The 18546-nt window shown below is 38.7% G+C and overlaps 1 protein-coding gene across 1 annotated transcript; it reads left to right on the forward strand.

The window, feature by feature from the left end:
* The first annotated feature begins 16467 nt into the window (after nt 1-16467).
* Nucleotides 16468-18055, forward strand: C1H6orf141 (chromosome 1 C6orf141 homolog). Its single transcript, XM_003404148.4, has 2 exons — nt 16468-17877; nt 17987-18055. The coding sequence occupies exon 1, from the start codon at nt 16977-16979 to the stop codon at nt 17589-17591; it is 615 nt and encodes a 204-aa protein (XP_003404196.1). The 5' UTR covers nt 16468-16976; the 3' UTR covers nt 17592-17877; nt 17987-18055.
* The last annotated feature ends 491 nt before the right edge of the window (nt 18056-18546 follow it).

Genomic DNA, 18546 nt, shown 5'->3' on the forward strand with positions numbered 1-18546 from the left:
GAGAGCCAAAATCACAGAACTGTCCCTACAACTTTAACAAATAGGAAGCGAGCAACAAAAGAATCCATCAGGCACCAGAAGAAAACAAATAATAAAAATTAGAGCTGAACTAAATGAATTACAGAACAGAAAAACAATTGAAAGAATTAACAAAGCCAAAAGCTGGTTCTTTGAAAAAATTAACCAAATTGATAAACCATTGGCCAGACTGACTAAAGAAATACAGGAAAGGAAACAAATAACCTGAATAAGAAACGAGATGGGCCACAGCACAACAGACGGAACGGAAATTAAAAGAATCATATCAGATTATTATGAAAAATTGTACTCTAACAACTTTGCAAACCTAGAAGAAATGGATGAATTCCTTGAAAAACACTACCTACCTAAACTAACACAATCAGAAGTAGAACAACTAAGTAGACTCATAACAAAAAAAGAGATTGAAACGGTAATCAAAAAACTCCCAACAAAAAAAAGCCCTGGCCCGGATGGCTTTACTGCAGAGTTCTACCAAACTTTCAGAGAAGAGTTAACACCACTACTACTAAAGGTATTTCAAAGCATAGAAAATGACGGAATACTGCCTAACTCATTCTGTGAAGCCACCATATCCCTGATACCAAAACCAGGTAAAGACATCACAAAAAAAAGAAATTTACAGACCTATATCCCTCATGAACATAGATGCAAAAATCCTCAACAAAATTCTAGCCAATAGAATTCAATAACATATCAAAAAAATAATCCACCACGACCAAGTGGGATTTATACCAGGTATGCAAGGCTGGTTTAATATTAGAAAAACCATTAATGTAATCCACCATATAAATAAAACAAAAGACAAAAACCACATGATCTTATCAATTGATGCAGAAAAGGCATTTGACAAAGTCCAACACCCATTCATGATAAAAACTCTCACCAAAATAGGAATTGAAGGAAAATTCCTCAGCATAATAAAGGGCATCTATACAAAGCCAACAGCCAACATCACTCTAAATGGAGAGAGCCTTGAGAACGGGAACCAGACAAGGATGCCCTTTATCATCGCTCTTATTCAACATTGTGCTAGAGGTCCTAGCCAGAGTAGTTAGGCTAGACAAAGAAATAAAGGGCATCCGGATTGGCAAGGAGGAAGTAAAATTATCTCTGTTTGCAGATAACATGATCTTATACACAAAAACACCCTAAGGAATCCTCCAGAAAACTACTGAAACTAATAGAAGAGTTTGGTAGAGTCTCAGGTTATAAGATAAACATACAAAAATCACTTGGATTCCTCTACATCAACAAAAAGAACATTGAAGAGGAAATAACCAAATCAATACCATTCACAGTAGCCCCCAAGAAGATAAAATACTTAGGAATAAATCTTACCAAAGATGTAAAAGACCTATATAAAGAAAACTACAAAGTACTACTACAAGAAACTAAAAAGGACCTACGTAAGTGGAAAAACATACCTTGCTCATGGATAGTAAAAATGTCTATTCTACCAAAAGCCATCTATACATACAATGCACTTCCGATCCAAATTCCAATGACATTTTTTAATGTGATGGAGAAACAAATCACCAACTTCATATGGAAGAGAAAGAAGCCTCAAATAAGTAAAGCATTACTGAAAAAGAAGAAGAAAGTGGGAGGCCTCACTCTACCTGATTTTAGAACCTATTTTTATATAGCCAGAGTAGTCAAAACAGCCTGGTACTGGTACAACAACAGGCACATAGACAAATGGAACAGAATTGAGAACCCAGATATATAAATCCATCCACATATGAGCAGCTGATATTTGACAAAGGCCCAGTGTCAGTTAATTGGGGAAAAGATAGTCTTTTTAACAAATGGTGCTGGCATAACTGGATATCCATTTGCAAAACAATGAAACAGGACCCATACCTCACACCACGCACAAAAACTAACTCCAAGTGGATCAAAGACCTAAACATAAAGACTGAAACGATAAAGATCATGGAAGAAAAAATAGGGACAACCTTAGGAGCCCTAATACAAGGCATAAACAGAATACAAAACATTACCAAAAATGACGAAGAGAAACCAGATAACTGGGAGCTCCTAAAAATCAAACACCTATGCTTATCTAAAGACTTCACCAAAAGAGTAAAAAGACCACCTACAGATTGGGAAAGAATTTTCAGCTATGACATCTCCAACCAGCACCTGATCTCTAAAATCTGTATGATTCTGTTAAAACTCAACCACAAAAAGACAAACAACCCAATCAAGAAGCGGGCAAAGGATATGAACACGCACTTCACTAAAGAAGATATTCAGGCAGCTAACAGATACATGAGAAAATGCTCTCGATCATTAGCCATTAGAGAAATACAAATTAAAACTCCGATGAGATTCCATCTCACTCCAACAAGGCTGGCATTAATCCAAAAAACACAAAATAATAAATGTTGGAGAGGCTGCGGAGAGATTGGAACTCTTATACACTGCTGGTGGGAATGTAAAATGGTACAACCACTTTGGAAATCTATCTGGCGTTTTCTTAAAAAGTTAAAAATAGAACTACCATACAACCCAGGAATCCCACTCCTTGGAATATACCCTAGAGAAATAAGAGCCTTCACACCAACAGATATATGCACACACATGTTTATTGCAGCTTTGTTTACAATAGCAAAAAGCTGGAAGCAACCAAGGTGTCCATCAACGGATGAATGGATAAATAAATTGTGGTATATTCACACAATGGAATACTACGCATTGATAAAGAACAGTGAGGAATCTGTGAAACATTTCGTAACGTGGAGGAACCTGGAAGGCATTATGCTGAGTGAAATTAGTCAGAGGCAAAAGGACAAATATTGTATAAGATCACTATTATAAGATCTTGAGAAATAGTATAAACTGAGAAGAACACATACTTTTGTGGTTACGAGAGGGGGAGGGAGGCAGGGTGGGAGAGGGTTATTTACTGATTAGTTAGTAGATAAGAACTACTTTAGGTGAAGGGAAGGATAATACTTAATACAAGGAAGGTCAGCTCAACTGGACTGGACCAAAAGCAAAGAAGTTTCTGGGATAAACTGAATGCTTCAAAGGTCAGCGGAGCAAGGGCGGGGGTCTGGGGACTATGGCTTAAGGGGACTTCTAAGTCCATTGGCAAAAAAATTCTATTATGAAAACATTCTGCATCCCACTTTGAAATGTGGCGTCTGGGGTCTTAAATGCTAACACTCGGCCATCTAAGATGCATCAATTGGTCTCAACCCACCTGGATCAAAGGAGAATGAAGAACACCAAGGTCACACGATAACTAAGAGCCCAAGAGACAGAAAGGGCCACATGAACCAGAGACCTACATCATCCTGAGACCAGAAGAACTAGTTGGTGCCCGGCCATAATCGATGACTGCCCTGACAGGGAGCACAACAGAGAACCCCTGAGGGAGCAGGAGATCAGTGGGATGCAGACCCCAAATTCTCATAAAAAGACCAGACTTAATGATCTGACGGAGACTAGAGGAATCCCGGCGGTCATGGTCCCCAAACCTTCTGTTGGCCCAGTACAGGAACCATGCCCGAAGACAACTCATCAGACATGGAAGGGACTGGACAGTGGGTAGGAGAGAGATGCTGATGAAGAATGAGCTACTTGTATCAGGTGGACACTTGAGACTGTGTTGGCATCTCCTGTCTGGAGGGGAGATGGGAGGGTAGAGAGGGTTAGAAACTGATAAAATTGTCACGAAAGGAGAGACTGGAAGGGCTGACTCATTCGGGGGAGAGTAAGTGGGAGTATGGAGTAAGGTGTATATAAGCTTATATGTGACAGACTGACTTGATTTATAAACGTTCACTTAAAGCTCAATAAAAATTATTTAAAAAAAAAAAAAAAAAAGATTACATCCTAGGAAACTCTATGGGGCAGTTCCACTCTTCACATTGGTCGAAAATCCACCAGATAGAAAACACCCAGATGATCGGTTAAAACCATGCAGCTTCCTTCAGTGAACACTAGATGTCAGGTTTTCGTTCTGTTTAGTTGCCAACAGAGCTAACACTTGAATTGTTTCTAGTTCCTTCACGAGAAATTTTACAGCAGTTTGGACTATTTTTCAGTAGGTTCTCATAAGCTCAATTACCATATCAAAGGATAGGAACATTTTAAAAGCTCTTGATATATAGTGTGGACCACTTGTCTCAAATGACTGTGCCCGTTTATCCCATTTGACCTTATTGTCCTAGCTGAGTAGTTTAGTTAGACCTTGTAAGCAGTTAAAAAAAAAAAAAATCCTAACTTTTTTGGAGGAGGGACTTATCTTTATTCAAATTTTTGTGCCTCTGATTTTTAATGATGTTATTTTTATCATTTACATTACTCTTTTACAAAGGTTCCAAATTCTTTTTGTATGTATCTATTGTATTCCTCACATATTTTTTTTATTCATTAGGACAGAGGTCAGACTGTTTACCCGTTGAGAATATAAGGTCCTTTGTCATTTGTTGCAAAAAATTTTAGATTTTTCCATGTAATAGAGTATTAGATATGTATTAAAACTTCTAAATATTTGTTTGCTATGCTATCATTTTTAAAATTTTGTTTCTTGAATTGCCTTTATTAGTTTTTTAGAAATTATTTTAACATATTGAAAGTGCATACATATTATAAAAATTAATATTGAATAGTATATAACTGTATATATAAAGCAAACAGACTCTAATCTCCCACTTGTTAATGCTTGCTATTTTTCAAGGATAACAACTATTAACAGTTTTGTGCCTCCATCTAGAAGTCTCTTTCTCTCTCTCTTAAATACGTATATACATACACACACATTGTATATGTGTATGTATGTGTATATATATTTGAATACTTACTAGGAGCCCTGGTGGTGCAGTGGTTAAGTGATACAGCTGCTAACCAAAAGGTCAGCAGTTCAAATCCACCAGTTCTACTCTGTCCTATAGGGTCGCTATGAGTTACAATCAACTCAACAGCAATGGGGTTTTTTTTTTTAATATATGGTATACAGAAACATAAATACACTTTCATGTTTATAACATGGGATCATGCTCTATATATTGCTTTGCAACTGGCTTTTTGATTCAACAATATTCTTTGAGCATCTTTTCATGTAAGTTTATATACATTTTTTCTTCTTTTTTAATGATTATGGTAAATAGTGTTTTTCTGTTCAAGATTTAAATAGTACCTGTGTCTTGTTTTTAGAATCATGTGTCTTGATACATTGTTTTTAAGTATTTATGTGAAATTTAGTGGTTTGAAATTTTGCTTTTAGTTATTTATATGTGACATTTATCTAATTTGTGATAGAAGACATGAACTTTTTAAATAGTTTAGGCTTAAGCATTAGCATACTGTTCAAGAATGAGTTTATTATAACTGATTTCTTACCTATTAAAAGATATCCAAACCCAGAAGAAATAACAGAAAAAATTAAAAATTTGATAAATTAAATATACGTATGTGTGTATGTGATTTCTCAATGGCAAAACACCGTAACTAAAGTTAAAATACAACTGACAAATAGAAGAAAATATTTGCAATTTTTATCACAGATAAGGAGCTAATTTCCTTAAAATATAAAGAGCTCCTAAAATTGAGAGAGGAAAATATACTCAAAACCTAATAGAAAAACAGGCAAGATACATGTTTAACATCACAGAAAAACATAACCAAAATGGCCTTTAAACATACAAAAAGCTACTTCACTGGAAAAAAGAAAAATGCTATTTAAACTACAATAAGTTACTTTTTCTCACCTATTCCCAGGAAAAAAACCGTTGTTTTTTATTTTTTAGATTAGCAAAAATAAAAAATCTTGGAAACACACTTTTGGTGGAGGTATAGAAATAGGCATACTCTGCTGTGGATTAGATTGTTGTTGTTAGGTGCAATGGAGTCAGTTCTGACTCATAGCCACCCTGTGTACAACAGAACAAAACACTGCCTGGTCCCTGAGAAAGACACACTGAAGTCATAATCCCTGATACCTGTGCACTGGCCCTATTTGGAAACAGGGTCTTTGAAGATGTCGTCAGTTAAGTTGCCATGAAGTCATACAGAAGTAGGGTGAGTCCTAATCAAATCTGGGAGGTGTGTTTATAGAATAGGAGAAGAGGCACAGTAAGATTACCAGAGGAAAGGCAGCCTTGTGAAATTGCACCTACAAACCAAGCAATGCCAGAGGCTTCCAGAAGCCGGAAGAGATAAGACTTTTCCCCCTAGAAACTTTGGAGGGACCGTGGCCTGGCCTACACTTTGATTTGGACTTCTAGACTCCAGAACTGTGAGACAATATATTTCAGTTCTTTATAAGCCACCAAGTTTGTCATATTTTGTTACACAGGCCTAGAAAACTAATATATAGTGATGATGTTGAATTTTACCTGAACTCTGTGATCCTGGAAAACAGTGATGGTTCCAGAAATCCCCCCACCCCAGGAAAACTGCTAAGTACAAATAACCATCCTTTTCATATGACTTACTAAGACTCACAGATGCCTTCTTGTTTACCTAGGTCTCAGACAAAGGGAACTTTCAGTGCAGTCTGAGACAAAGGCATAATATGCTGAACATGCTATCTAACTTTAACCTGGATTTCTAGACGAACACCCATGTTTTTCTGAGAAAAACATATTTTTCGTTGGTGGTCAAAACCAGGATGTGAAACCATATGCCCTGAGGGGTCTTAGAAGCCATATGCCCTGAGAGGTCTTAGCCAAGTGACCATCTAAAACCAAAAACCAAACCTGTTGTCAACAAGTCGATTCCGACTCATAGCAATCCTAAAGGACAGAATAGAACTGCCCCATAGGGTCTCCAATGAGCACCTGGTAGATTTGAACTGCTGACTTTTTTGGTTAGCAGCCATAGCTCTTAACCACCAAGCCACCAGCGTTTCCAGTGACCTTCTACTCCCTTCAAAATACATGTACTCAGGAAGAGCACTCTCTGGGTGCTGTTGCCAATGGTATTTTTGCAAGATAGACAAAATACATGTAAGCATCTCGTGACCATGATCTAAACATGCTGTGAAACTATTTGTAACTATACTATTAATAATCAGTAACCAATCAGAGTATGATTATTACAATAAAACCCAGATTATAATAATTTTTTTTTTTTTTAATTATAATTGCCTTCCCTATGGTTTAGTTCCTCTTTTTACCCCATAAAAATACTTGTATAGTAAAACTGCCCGGGGACTACCAGGTTCCATTTTCAGTGGGTTACATAGTTCCCCAATTGCAATTGTTTTAAACCCTTAATAAACCTACCTGATTTAACTTGAAACAGTTTTTCTCCACAACACCTATGACAAGACCGTCCAAATTCCCATTCCTTGCCTCATAAATAAGTAACTGAATTGCTTGTCACCACTGATCAATCAGAAAGAAAATGCTTGTTAACCAAACTTTAGCTAAGCTTCTCTCCTTCCCTCAGGTCCCTGAACTTTGGCCCACCCTCAGCCTGAACACACCTTCTGGCCTCAGAGTAATAAAACAAACATTCTGATTTACTGTCTGATGACTTCACCCTTTCATTCCACTTCCTCACCTCTGGCTTTTTTCTGGACTTGTTTACTTTATAAAAGAAGAATGCTTTTTCCCTAATTCTTGAGAGGCTTGTAGGTATCATGGCTGGAATGTTCTCCCGGTTGCAGTAGTTTGTTGTAGTCTCCCTCCCCCACTATTCCAGTTGTCCCTTTCCCGTTCTCCTTTTCTTTCTGGATAAAGCCTCTCTCTATCAAAGTCTGGATTTGATTTTATTTGCACAATGTTTGCACGTGGCTATTCATTGTGGTATTATCTGAAATAGCAAACTTTTGGGAACAACCTAAATTCCTGTCTGGTTGAATACATTATGATACATCCACAATTTGGGCACTATGTAAGAGTAAGCAAAGAAAGAGAAAAACACACACATACATGCACACACACAAAGAAGTTCCCTGTGATCCGATATGGAGCAATTTTTTATATATTAGGTGAAAAAGTGTATGCAAGAAAGAATGGGAAATTATATACATACATACGTTGTTGTTGGTTGCTCTCGAGTCCATTCTGACTCATGGCTCCGCCACGTGTGCAGAGTAGAACTGCTTCCATTGGGTTTTCAAGGCTATAACCTTCCGGAAGCAGATTGATAGGTCTGTCTTTGGAGGTGCCTCTGGGTGGATTCAAACTACCAATCTTTAGGCTAGTAGTTGAGGGCTTAACCTTTTGTGCTACCCAGGGACTCCTACGCGCATATATATAAATATATCAACAAGGGTCTCTACGTATTTTTGTAAAAAGGAGTGCAGGAAATATAAATCAGAAACTAAGAAAATAAACATGACCTGTAAGTAATGGAGATAGGGATGAGGGTGAGATTTGTCCCGATTTATGTCTTTATAATATAGTTTTGACTTCTGAAAAATGTATGAACCTGGTATTAAAAATATCTATTTCCTAGCTCCATCCACTGAAAAAGCCTACAAGTTACAACACCCCAGAAGTAAAGAGCTTCTTCCCTAGTACACAGATCTTCATTTCTAAATACCATTCCCTCTCAAAGGAACAGATTCCAGGTCTGTGGCAGGGAAAGAACATGGTGAACCTGGAACATCTTGGGCAAGAAAGTAAGCAAATATTCAAAAACTAAATGTGGTCATGACAAAAGGAAAGAGAACTGGTATAGAAGGAATTCTGCTTGCCCAATTTAGAATAATCTGAGCATCAAAACAACAATAATGCTAATGAATTACACACATTGACAATGAATTAAAAAAATAATCCTGAGTCCACAGTGATATAAAAAAGGGGGGTGGTGTTTGTTAAGGGAAAGCACTTCTTTATAGAAGAATACCAACTAAGACCTGTAGAAGGAATGACAAAATTAGAATATTACCATTTTGTAATCCCCAATTTAATAATTGCTTCAGGCAAGGATCGTCAACGGTTTGTAAAGCCAGTGGATGAATGAGTGTTGGGAAACATTATCAGCAGTCTCCAGTTCTCATCCCACAGGTTACTTATTAATTGTAAAGGACAAAACATACCTTTCTCATGGATGTATCTGGTGGTCACCATCTTAATCAAGTGGTTGAACTTAGCATGAACAATAGTGGAACGATCTAACACTATGTGCTTTCTGATATAAGGCAATGAGAAGTGCAAAGTATCACCCATGTAGAATTCTTGCCGAAAGTATTTCACCTGAATTGAATCATAAGGAAAGAATCAGAAAAATCGAGACCGTGGAACTTTTTTTATCACACAATTCGCCTAAGCCTTTCAAAAAAATCAATGTCATGGGGGAAAAAATAGATTTGGGGGCTTGCTACTTTCTAAATTAAAAGTGACCGAAGAAACCTAACCAACCGCAATTCAGAAACTTTGATTGAATCTTAGATTAAGGAAAAAGATATAAAATGCACTTTTCAATAACCACTGGGAAAAATTAAATATGGACTCTATTTAAATATCATCCAGTTAATGTTTAAATTAACATTAATTTTCTTAGATGTAATAGTAATAATGTGATTGTATAGGAATTTATTCTTTTAAGATGCATGGAGAATAATTAGTGGTAAATATGTTATCTGCAACTTAATTTCAAATGGTTTCTAATGACAGGCGCTATGTATGTTTATGTGTGTGTGTTTTTGTATGTGTGTGTGGGGTGGAGAAAGAAAGGGAGAGAGAGAGATCAAAATGTATAAAATACTAATAATTAGGGAATCCAGGTGAAGGATATGTATCTGTTCATTATGCTATTCTTTCAACTATTTTTATGTGTGAATCAAAATAAAGCTGTTGGTAAAAAGTGGCAGATTTACAGGCAGTTCAAACAGTGCATAAATCGCTCAAACAGAAGCGCTCCAAATTTAACATAAAAATATTATATTAAAAGTGTTATTCTGTTCTCACTTTTCTTTGACTAAGAATTTTTTCTTTGTCTTTTAATCATTAGCCCCATGATTAATAATTATTACTAAATATTGAATTTGCAATATTTTACTCCACTCAAACCCTAAACCCAGACGTAGGAAAGAAGAATGTTAACAGTGGATGATGGAAACCTGAGACAGAAAGAATGCAGAAGTAGAAACAAAGAGACCTCAAGGAGAAAAGAAAGAGGGAGCAAGGCTCGAAAGAAAAAAATTACCACATTTTTAAGCAAATAATGCACGCCTTCTACATTTGCTTGACAACTGCATCCTCCCCCCACCCCCGCAAGTTATTTTTGTAATTGGGCTATGCTAATTTTTTTTTTTTTTTTACTGCAATATGTTAAGAAATGGCATAGCGGCATAGCAGGGCTTATGAAAATACCTTGGAGTGGGGAGGGTGTGATTGGCCAACAAACAAATGTAGAAAGCACCTGTTACTCGCATAAAAATACGATAAAAAAGATAAGTATGGTGAAATAGAGAAGAAAGGACCAAATAGATCAATTCAGTAATTTTGACAGACTGTTCTAGGTGCTGGATATACATCAGTAATGGAAATACCAGTTGCAGTCAAGTCAATTCCAACTCTTGCACAGTCATGAACAAAATCAACAAAAATCCCTGACCTCATGGTGCTTATATTCTAGAAGCAATAGTATTTACTATGTGCCAGGCACTATTCTAGGGCCTTTATGTATATTAACTCATTTAATTCTCCCAACAACCTTATGAGTCAGAAACTATTTTTACCCTCATGTTTTCAGATGCAGAAACTGAGGCAAAGAGAGATTAAGTAACCTGCCCAAGGCCACACACCTAGTGTATGGCAGAGGTAGGAATTAAACCCAGGGAGTTTGGTTCCACCATCCACACTCTTAAATTCTACACTATCCACTTTGGAGAGTAAAGATGATAATGAAGCAGAAAGTGTCAGAAAAAAAAAGGAGAAAGGATAAAACAGAGTCAGAGCTTGGTCAGAAAAAAAGTGAACCGTCAAAAGTATTAAACTGAGGGAGTGCTAAATGTCATAACTTTTTAAATGAAATTGTGGTGTTGAAAATAAGAAAATTGCGTAAGATTGTCCTAAACATAAGTGTTGAAAAAGGTGGCGAGGGGTGGGGAGGAGTGGAGATAGGGAAGTGGCACTACTAATGACCAACTCAGCCTACTATATCATTTTGCCCAAGGCTTGCCCTTGAGGGGTGAATTATGAAGAATGTATTAGAGATTAAAAAAATAAAGAAAGAAAGAAAAATTATTACAGTTTCTTTGAGTTCATGGACAATCCAGGTCAATTTATGTGTAGATTAACTTGCTAAACAACAGATTCAGTATCTTCCACCCACTCTTTGCTTTGCTGATATAACCCATACGGAAATCTTCATAAGAGGCTAAATATTTTGGGAATGAAGACTCTGGATGTTAAATATTATTGAGGATTCCTACAGCAGTCATAACCCTAACCTGATCATGTATATATTGATAAGTGGAATAATTCAATGGGAAGAAAATTTGCCTCCCCCCCCAAATTTTTATTATAATCTAATCAAGATTGAGTATCAAGATCACGACTTTTATTTAATTAATGTTAGTGGTTATTTTAAGGAGCCTTGGTGGAACAAATGATTAAGTGCTCAGCTATTAAGTGACAGGTTGGCAATTGGAACCCACCCAGAGGCTCCTCAGGAGAAAGACCTGGTAATCTGCTTCCATAAAGGTTACAGCCAAGAAAACCCGATGGGGCAATTCTGCTCTGTCACATGGAGTCGCTCCAAGTCAGAATTGACTCAAGGGCACCTAACAACAACCATAGTGGTTGTTTTATTAGAAATATTTAATAAATGTTGTTGTTAGTTGCTGTCCAGTTGGCTCTGTACTCATGATGACTCATGCACAATGGAACAAAATGTTGCCTAGTCCTAAACCATTTCAATGATTTATTGCAGATCAGACCATTGTAATCCGTAGGGTGGCAGTAAATTTTCAGAAGCCGATCACCAGGTCTTTCTTCGTAGCCTCTCTAAGTCTGAAAGCACCACTGACAGATGGGTGGTGGCTGCACATGAGGTACACTGGCTGGAATCACACCAGTCTGCTGCATGGAAGGGAGGATTATATCACTGAAACACCATTGCCCCTACTAATAAATATTAATTGCCTATGTTGGGTCGAAGATTAAATTCTCTCTGGAGTAACACTACATGCAGCTCTTGAACATGTAAACATTTGTTTACACCCAGGGTGGTGTGGGGGTAAAAGTCACTAGTTCTTACATTATAGTCATTAAAATGCCAACTCTATTATTTATGATGCAATTTCCTGTTTAATAAGCTGCTTACTCATACTTAGTGAGAAAGCACAATCTAAGGTCTTGATCTCTGACAGGATGATGATGAATGTACTTTAAAACCCTGAATCACGGAGGCATCTGACAGTGAATTACAATTTTAAAATCTTTCCAGTTAAGCAATTACTACTCAGGGCGCTACAAGAGTCATCTGTTGCAGAAATAGTAACTGGCAAACCTAGCGTTTGTTTTTTAACCATAAATTTCAAGTGCTTTACCAACATCATTTAGTAGTTGCTACCAGTTCTTTACGGAATGAAAGACAAAGTGCTTAAATGTTTCATTTTTTAAAAAATGTGTGTGTGTATATATATATATATATATATATATATATATATATATATATATAAGCTAGTATTAGGGCCACATATTAGGTAAACCTAAGCTTCTTTCAGAAACCCTGGTGACATAGTGGTTAAGAGCTATAACTGCTAACCAAAAGGTTGGCAGTTCAAATCTACCATGTGCTCCTTGGAAACTCTGTAGGGCAGTTCTAGTCAGTCCTATAGGGTCACTGTGAGTTGGAATCGACTCTGGCAATGGGTTTGTTTTTTTAGTTTTTAAGCTTTTTATCTTTTCCCAAAACACACAATATTGGTCATTCAAAATTTAAGCCCCAAATTCCTTTTTCGAAAGATTTTCCTTGGTTTTTGTTTTATCTCAAATCACTGGGCTAAGCTTATTGACAGGCACAGGATTGCCAGGTTCCTACTCTTTTTTGCCCTCAATTTATAGCTACCAACATCTGTCTCTCTACCTCGAGATTCTCAGTTTCTGTCTGGTTTTGGGTCTCATTTCCTATCTGAAGTTCTTAAAAACTACACTGATGTTTTTTAAAAAAGACTAAATTAAAAAAATGTATTTTACAGTGCTACCAGATGAATTGTCTGTTTGACCTTCACAACAACCCTAGGAAGCAAATGTGGCAGGTATGTTTTATACTTTATAGAACATTAGGTTTGGATACATTGGGAGACTGCCTAAGGTAACATGGCCCCCATAAAAGTCCCTTGACTGCTGGTCTAGTGTTGTTCATTTTTCTCTTCACTGGCTGGGTTCTCCAGGTCTTGAGAACCTTTGATGTCAAAGGAAATATGATTAAAAATCTCTTTAAAAGGCTCTTAAAATTCAAGGTCTGTCTATAATCAGGCTGGACTTTATATATATGTTCTCAAACCTGTGCTTTGTGCTCATTTAGGGTGTTCATTTGTTCTTTTTTTTATTTATTCATTCAGCCATCTGCAGGAGGAGTATGAAAATCTTTTATGCCATGCCTGCAAGTCTGGACTTTTTTTTTTTTTTTTTAGATGTGTGGATTGGAGGGGAAGGGATAGAAATAAAAGATATTGAAAAGTAGAATCTACAGCACTTGGTTAAATGAGTTATGTGGCGTGGCAGTGGTGACGGAGGGAGTAGGAAGAGGATAGAATTATCAGTCATGTTCATCTTTGAGATAAACACAGAGAGGGAGCAGATTTAGGAGAATAGATGGTGGGTTCAGTTTAGGCATTTTGGGCTAGGATGGCTGTGGAACATGCAGAAGAGATGTCCAGTAGAAATCTGAATAGAAGAAACTTCGTGGTTAGTCTGTGGAAACAAACAACGCCAAAATTTTATTGATTTATGACAAGAAAAGTTTATTTCTTTCTCAGAATAAATGTCAGCTACTGCAGCTCTGCTGGGTTCGATTCAACTCTGTTCCATGTGTTTTCACTCTCAGATCAAGGTTGAAATAACAGCTCTGATCTAGGGCATGACCAGAGCCAACCTTGCAAAGACCCTGCAAGCTTCTGTTTGGATGGGGCCAATGTCATATTTGCTCGCATTCTAGAGATTAAAACAAGCAACATGGCCAAACTCAGCATCAATGGGGTGGGGAAAAGTACTTGTGCCATAGAGGCACCAATACAAATCATGTGGTAAACAAACCAGGAAGAACCTCAATCCTCTTTCAGGAAAGAAATAAATAATGTGGAATAGTAATGCAATCTAATACCAGTTTGGAACTAAGCAGGGCAGTCTAGAATAGGGATATAAATTTGAGAATCATTAGGATACAGGTTGCATTTGGGGTACAGAAACAGATAAAATCACAGACAGTATTTTAGACTTGTAAGAAGAGAAGATGTTAAGGACAAATCCACTTTCTTTATAGGCCTTTCTTCTTACCATTGTATCTTGTCATAAGGTTGCCTTATCCAAAATACCTTATTTGCTACTCCTGTATCCAAATTGTGTTTATAGTAGATAGCGTTGTAGACATTAGTGTGATTTTCTCACCCCTAAGATTTTTTTTTTTTTTTAAGAACTAATTACCTCTTCTTGACAACCCTCTGACTGCCTTTTTGGAATGTTGTTTTTGTTGTGTGCCTTTGAGTCAATTCTGATTCATAGAGACCCCATGTAACAAAGCAGAAACCGCCCACAGGGTTTTCTTGGCTGAAATCTTTATGGAAGCAGATTGCCAAATCTTGATCCTGCAGAGCCCTGGATGGGTTCAGTTAGCAGCCAAGCGCTTATCCATTGTGCCACCAGGGCTCCTTTTGGAATATTACCTCTCCTATTGTAGAGCCTTGTTGGGCTGGTAAGTCCAGCTGTTCACACTTCCGTTATAGAAGCCTGGAAGCCTTCTACTATATCTTTCCTTTTACTGCCCTGTATTCTCAAGGGGTGTGTAGGTGACATGAACTCAGTCAGTCTTATACTTTTGAGTAGGATTTTGACTCCTGAATAAGCAGTAGAGTTGGAGTTCTTTCCATCCAGCTATGGAATCTGCTGAGACAGCTTCTGTAGTACCATCTTTCTGTCCCTCTGCAATGGATTTGCCTTCTACTCATTTTAAAATCTGCTTTTCTTAATTTCCCAATGAATCTGTGCATTCCTAATATCCTTACGATAAAGCCTATTTTCCTTAAGGTACAGGTGGTTTCTGTAGCTTCCAGCTACAGGACCCAAACTAATTCAAATAGAATTTCACTCATTCCAATGAGCCTTTCTTAGCTAGTCTACCTCTTACCCATTTTATTCCCATTACTAAATTCCTTTTTTAAATTGTCGTTCATAATATAAATTTTATTCTTAAACTCTCTCTGGCATCATGGTATGTTATACCTAGAAGGGGCCTTAAAGATAATCTGAAACAGCTATACTTAACCATAGTGGCACGTTAGAATCCTTTGTTGTTGTTGGGTGCCATTGGGTCAGCTCTGATTCACAGTGACCCCGTGTATGATAAAATGAAATGTTGCCCAGTGTTCTGGAATTTCCATTCTTTGCAATGTTATCCATAATTTGTTATGATCCACACAGTTGAACCCCTTTGCATAGTCATTAAAACACAGGTAAGCATCTTTGTGGTATTCTCTGCTTTCAGCCAAGATCCAGCTGACATCAGCAATGATATCCCTTGTTCCATGTCTTCTTCTGAATCTGGCTTGAATTTCTGGCAGGTTCCTGTTGATGCACAGCTGCAGCCATTTTTTAATTATCTTCAGCAAAATTTTGCTTGCAGGTGATATTAATGGTGGCAAGGCACCACCATTCTGTAGGCAAGTTGCCTCTTTTCTCTGGTATAGTTTCTTTTTTGACTTTTTTGTAAATCAGACAGTAAAACAGTGGGTGTTTACTATTAAAACCTCTCAACTAGCACCTCTTAACTAGGATGGACAGGAACTAGCAAACCGAGCTCCTCTTTTTCTATAGCTAGTTTCCCCAATAAACCTCAGGCAAAGATTGGTGTGTCAAAGGACCTGGAAATGGGTAAATGAAGCCTAGTCAGAGATGTATATTCTTTTAACTTCTGGGGTTAAAGAGGAGAAGAAGGGAAAAGGAATTTAAAAAATGCAGATCTACACAAGCAACATTTTTCATCCTATAGAAGTATATTTAGCAGTTTGTACCTGCTTGGTCGTTTTTTAATCAAAGGCAATATAAGCCCCTTCCTGAGATAAGCACTGACTATAAATAACCAAAATGGAGACAGGTGTGAGCAGTGTGCTGGCGATCCTGACATTCTAAAGGGCAAACCGATCAACCAAAAGTTGTTCTGGAAGGCTGTCACCTTTCCAATCTGACCTTCGATCTACTTTCGATAATCTTGGAAGCAAGAATGGGGGAGCGGGGCATTCGGAGTGGCGATGAAACCCTTCTTATGGAAAAATTTGATTAAATCAGATTATTATTATTTTTTTAACATCCTTGTTCCTTCACATGAAGGAGCGTCGGTGGAAAAAAAAAAAAGAAACGCTAGTTCTCTGGAGACGTCCTCCCACACATCCAGTATGTGGGTGTCTTTTGCACCTCACAGCGGAGAAAAACACAGGGTGGGTGGGAAAGCAGGGCAGAACTGAGAAGTAATAGCGAATAGATCAGAAATATGCCAGAGGGAGTAGGGCTGGGACGGGTGAAGGGAGTAAGGACAAGAGGAACGATTGGGACTGAAGTTAGACTTTTTGTCTTTAAACGGCTAGAAAGTTGAGAGAGAAGTGAGCGAGGCCTGGGGAAGAGGGGAGAGGAAGGAAGCAGAGATCAGCACCGAAGTCTGATTCTGTCTCTAGTTCTCGCGGGCGGGGAGTCCCGGGCGGGCGGCGGAGGCCACACCCCGGGCTTGATCACCCTGGGCCTGATCGCCCCGCACTTTCGAGAACTCAGCAGGAGCTGCTGCGTGAACCCGTGTACGAACGAGCCATGAATGATCCTCTGGACAGAATGGGGACTCCTGGGCCACGAGGAGCTTCGAATCCCGCGGGCTCACCCCGTCGCCCACGGCGCGCCGGGTTCTTTCCGCGCGGGCAGGGGCGCGGGGCTCCTCTGGCCCCAGGCGCCCGGAATCCCGCCGCTGCGGGGACCAGCGGAAGCAGGGGCAGCGCCCAAGAGGACCAGTCGGCAGCCCGAGCCCCCGGATCGCTGGCTGGAAAGAGCCCGGACTGTGAGTCCTGGGTCAGAGAGAAAGTGCTCTTTCTACTGCACCCAGAGAGGTGGTTGGGGACTCCAGGGGACCTTGCACGGGAAGAGGTGGCTGGTGGGGAGGATCTTCCCCAGACGGGTGGAGACGACCAGGAGCCCCGCTGCCCATCTCCCCTCTTTCCACGAGGACAGCGAATATCTGACAACCATGTAGACTTTCCCTTCCGAGCCCTGGGGCGGGACTCAGCAGCCCCACCCAAATCCGTGCTTGTGCGGATCGTGGATTATCAGGTGACCCAAGAAGTGCTGCAGACCGCTTGGACGAGGGGCTGCATGACCACAAGGACCGAGGAGCGCTCCATGACCGCGATCACTTTTCGCACCAACAGTGCGTAAGGCGGTTTTGGGAGTGCCGGGGGATTAAACAGGAAAGAGGAGCCGGAGAAATGCGCAACGTTGGTGGATCTGCGGTAATCCTTAAAGAAAAAAAAAAAAGCTATTCGGCAACTCCAGCCTGCAATTAACCGTCAGAAAGAATCTTTTAAGATGCTGGCACAACAATTAAAGGTGACAGGGCACCCGGTACAGCTTGCAGAACTGTAAGAAATGTAACACCTCCTTCGTGACTTAAATACCGTGATGGCCTGGGGAATCTAAGTCATTCAGAAGACAGGAAGAAAAGGTATTTTCAAACTGGCAGAATGTGGGAGTTTTGCAATAGGACAGCCAGTTGTTAATTCTCCTTCATTTTGCGATACCTCTTAACTGACCCCCTTCCCCTTTCTCTTTAGGACATACAAGCAGAAATGAAGTTACTGGTCTTCTTACTCCAAGGCTGAGATTGGATGAGAAGAGAGATTTGTTTTAAAGCTGAAAAAGAAAGAAATGAGGGCGGCGGCGGGGGGCGGGGGGGCACCATAAAGCAAAGCTGTAAGTAAACACAATCTTTTGTCACTCTCTTCTGATGTGCACATTTTTCATTGCTTTCTCCAGTGCTATGAAGTATAGAAAGGAGCTAGGAAAAGAAGGGGGGAAATAGAAAGCGGAGAAATGCCATTTAGAGGGACTTCACCCCAAGGAAATCTAATTTAGTCCAGCAAAAATAGAGCCATGTTGATTTCAGCATGCCTTTAATCTGAATGTTTTAAATTATCTTAATGTTAAAAATACTGCCTGTGAAAAAAAAAATTGCATCTAAAGGTAGATAAAAATGTATAGTTTGCATTAAATGAGTGTATGTCATTCTTGTCCATTGTTATTTATCATTAAAATTAGTAGTCAAGACTGGATTGATAAATACATCTCTTCTGGTACTGTTGAAAAAAAAAAACCTCTCCTGGTGTTGTCAAAA

The sequence above is a fragment of the Loxodonta africana genome, chromosome 1, assembly GCF_030014295.1.
Source record: "Loxodonta africana isolate mLoxAfr1 chromosome 1, mLoxAfr1.hap2, whole genome shotgun sequence".
Classification (NCBI taxonomy): Eukaryota; Metazoa; Chordata; class Mammalia; order Proboscidea; family Elephantidae; genus Loxodonta; species Loxodonta africana.

Coding starts and splice junctions, on each gene's coding strand:
- C1H6orf141 (XM_003404148.4), top strand. CDS start 16,977: ATGAATGATCCTCTGGACAGAATGGGGACTCCTGGGCCACGAGGAGCT.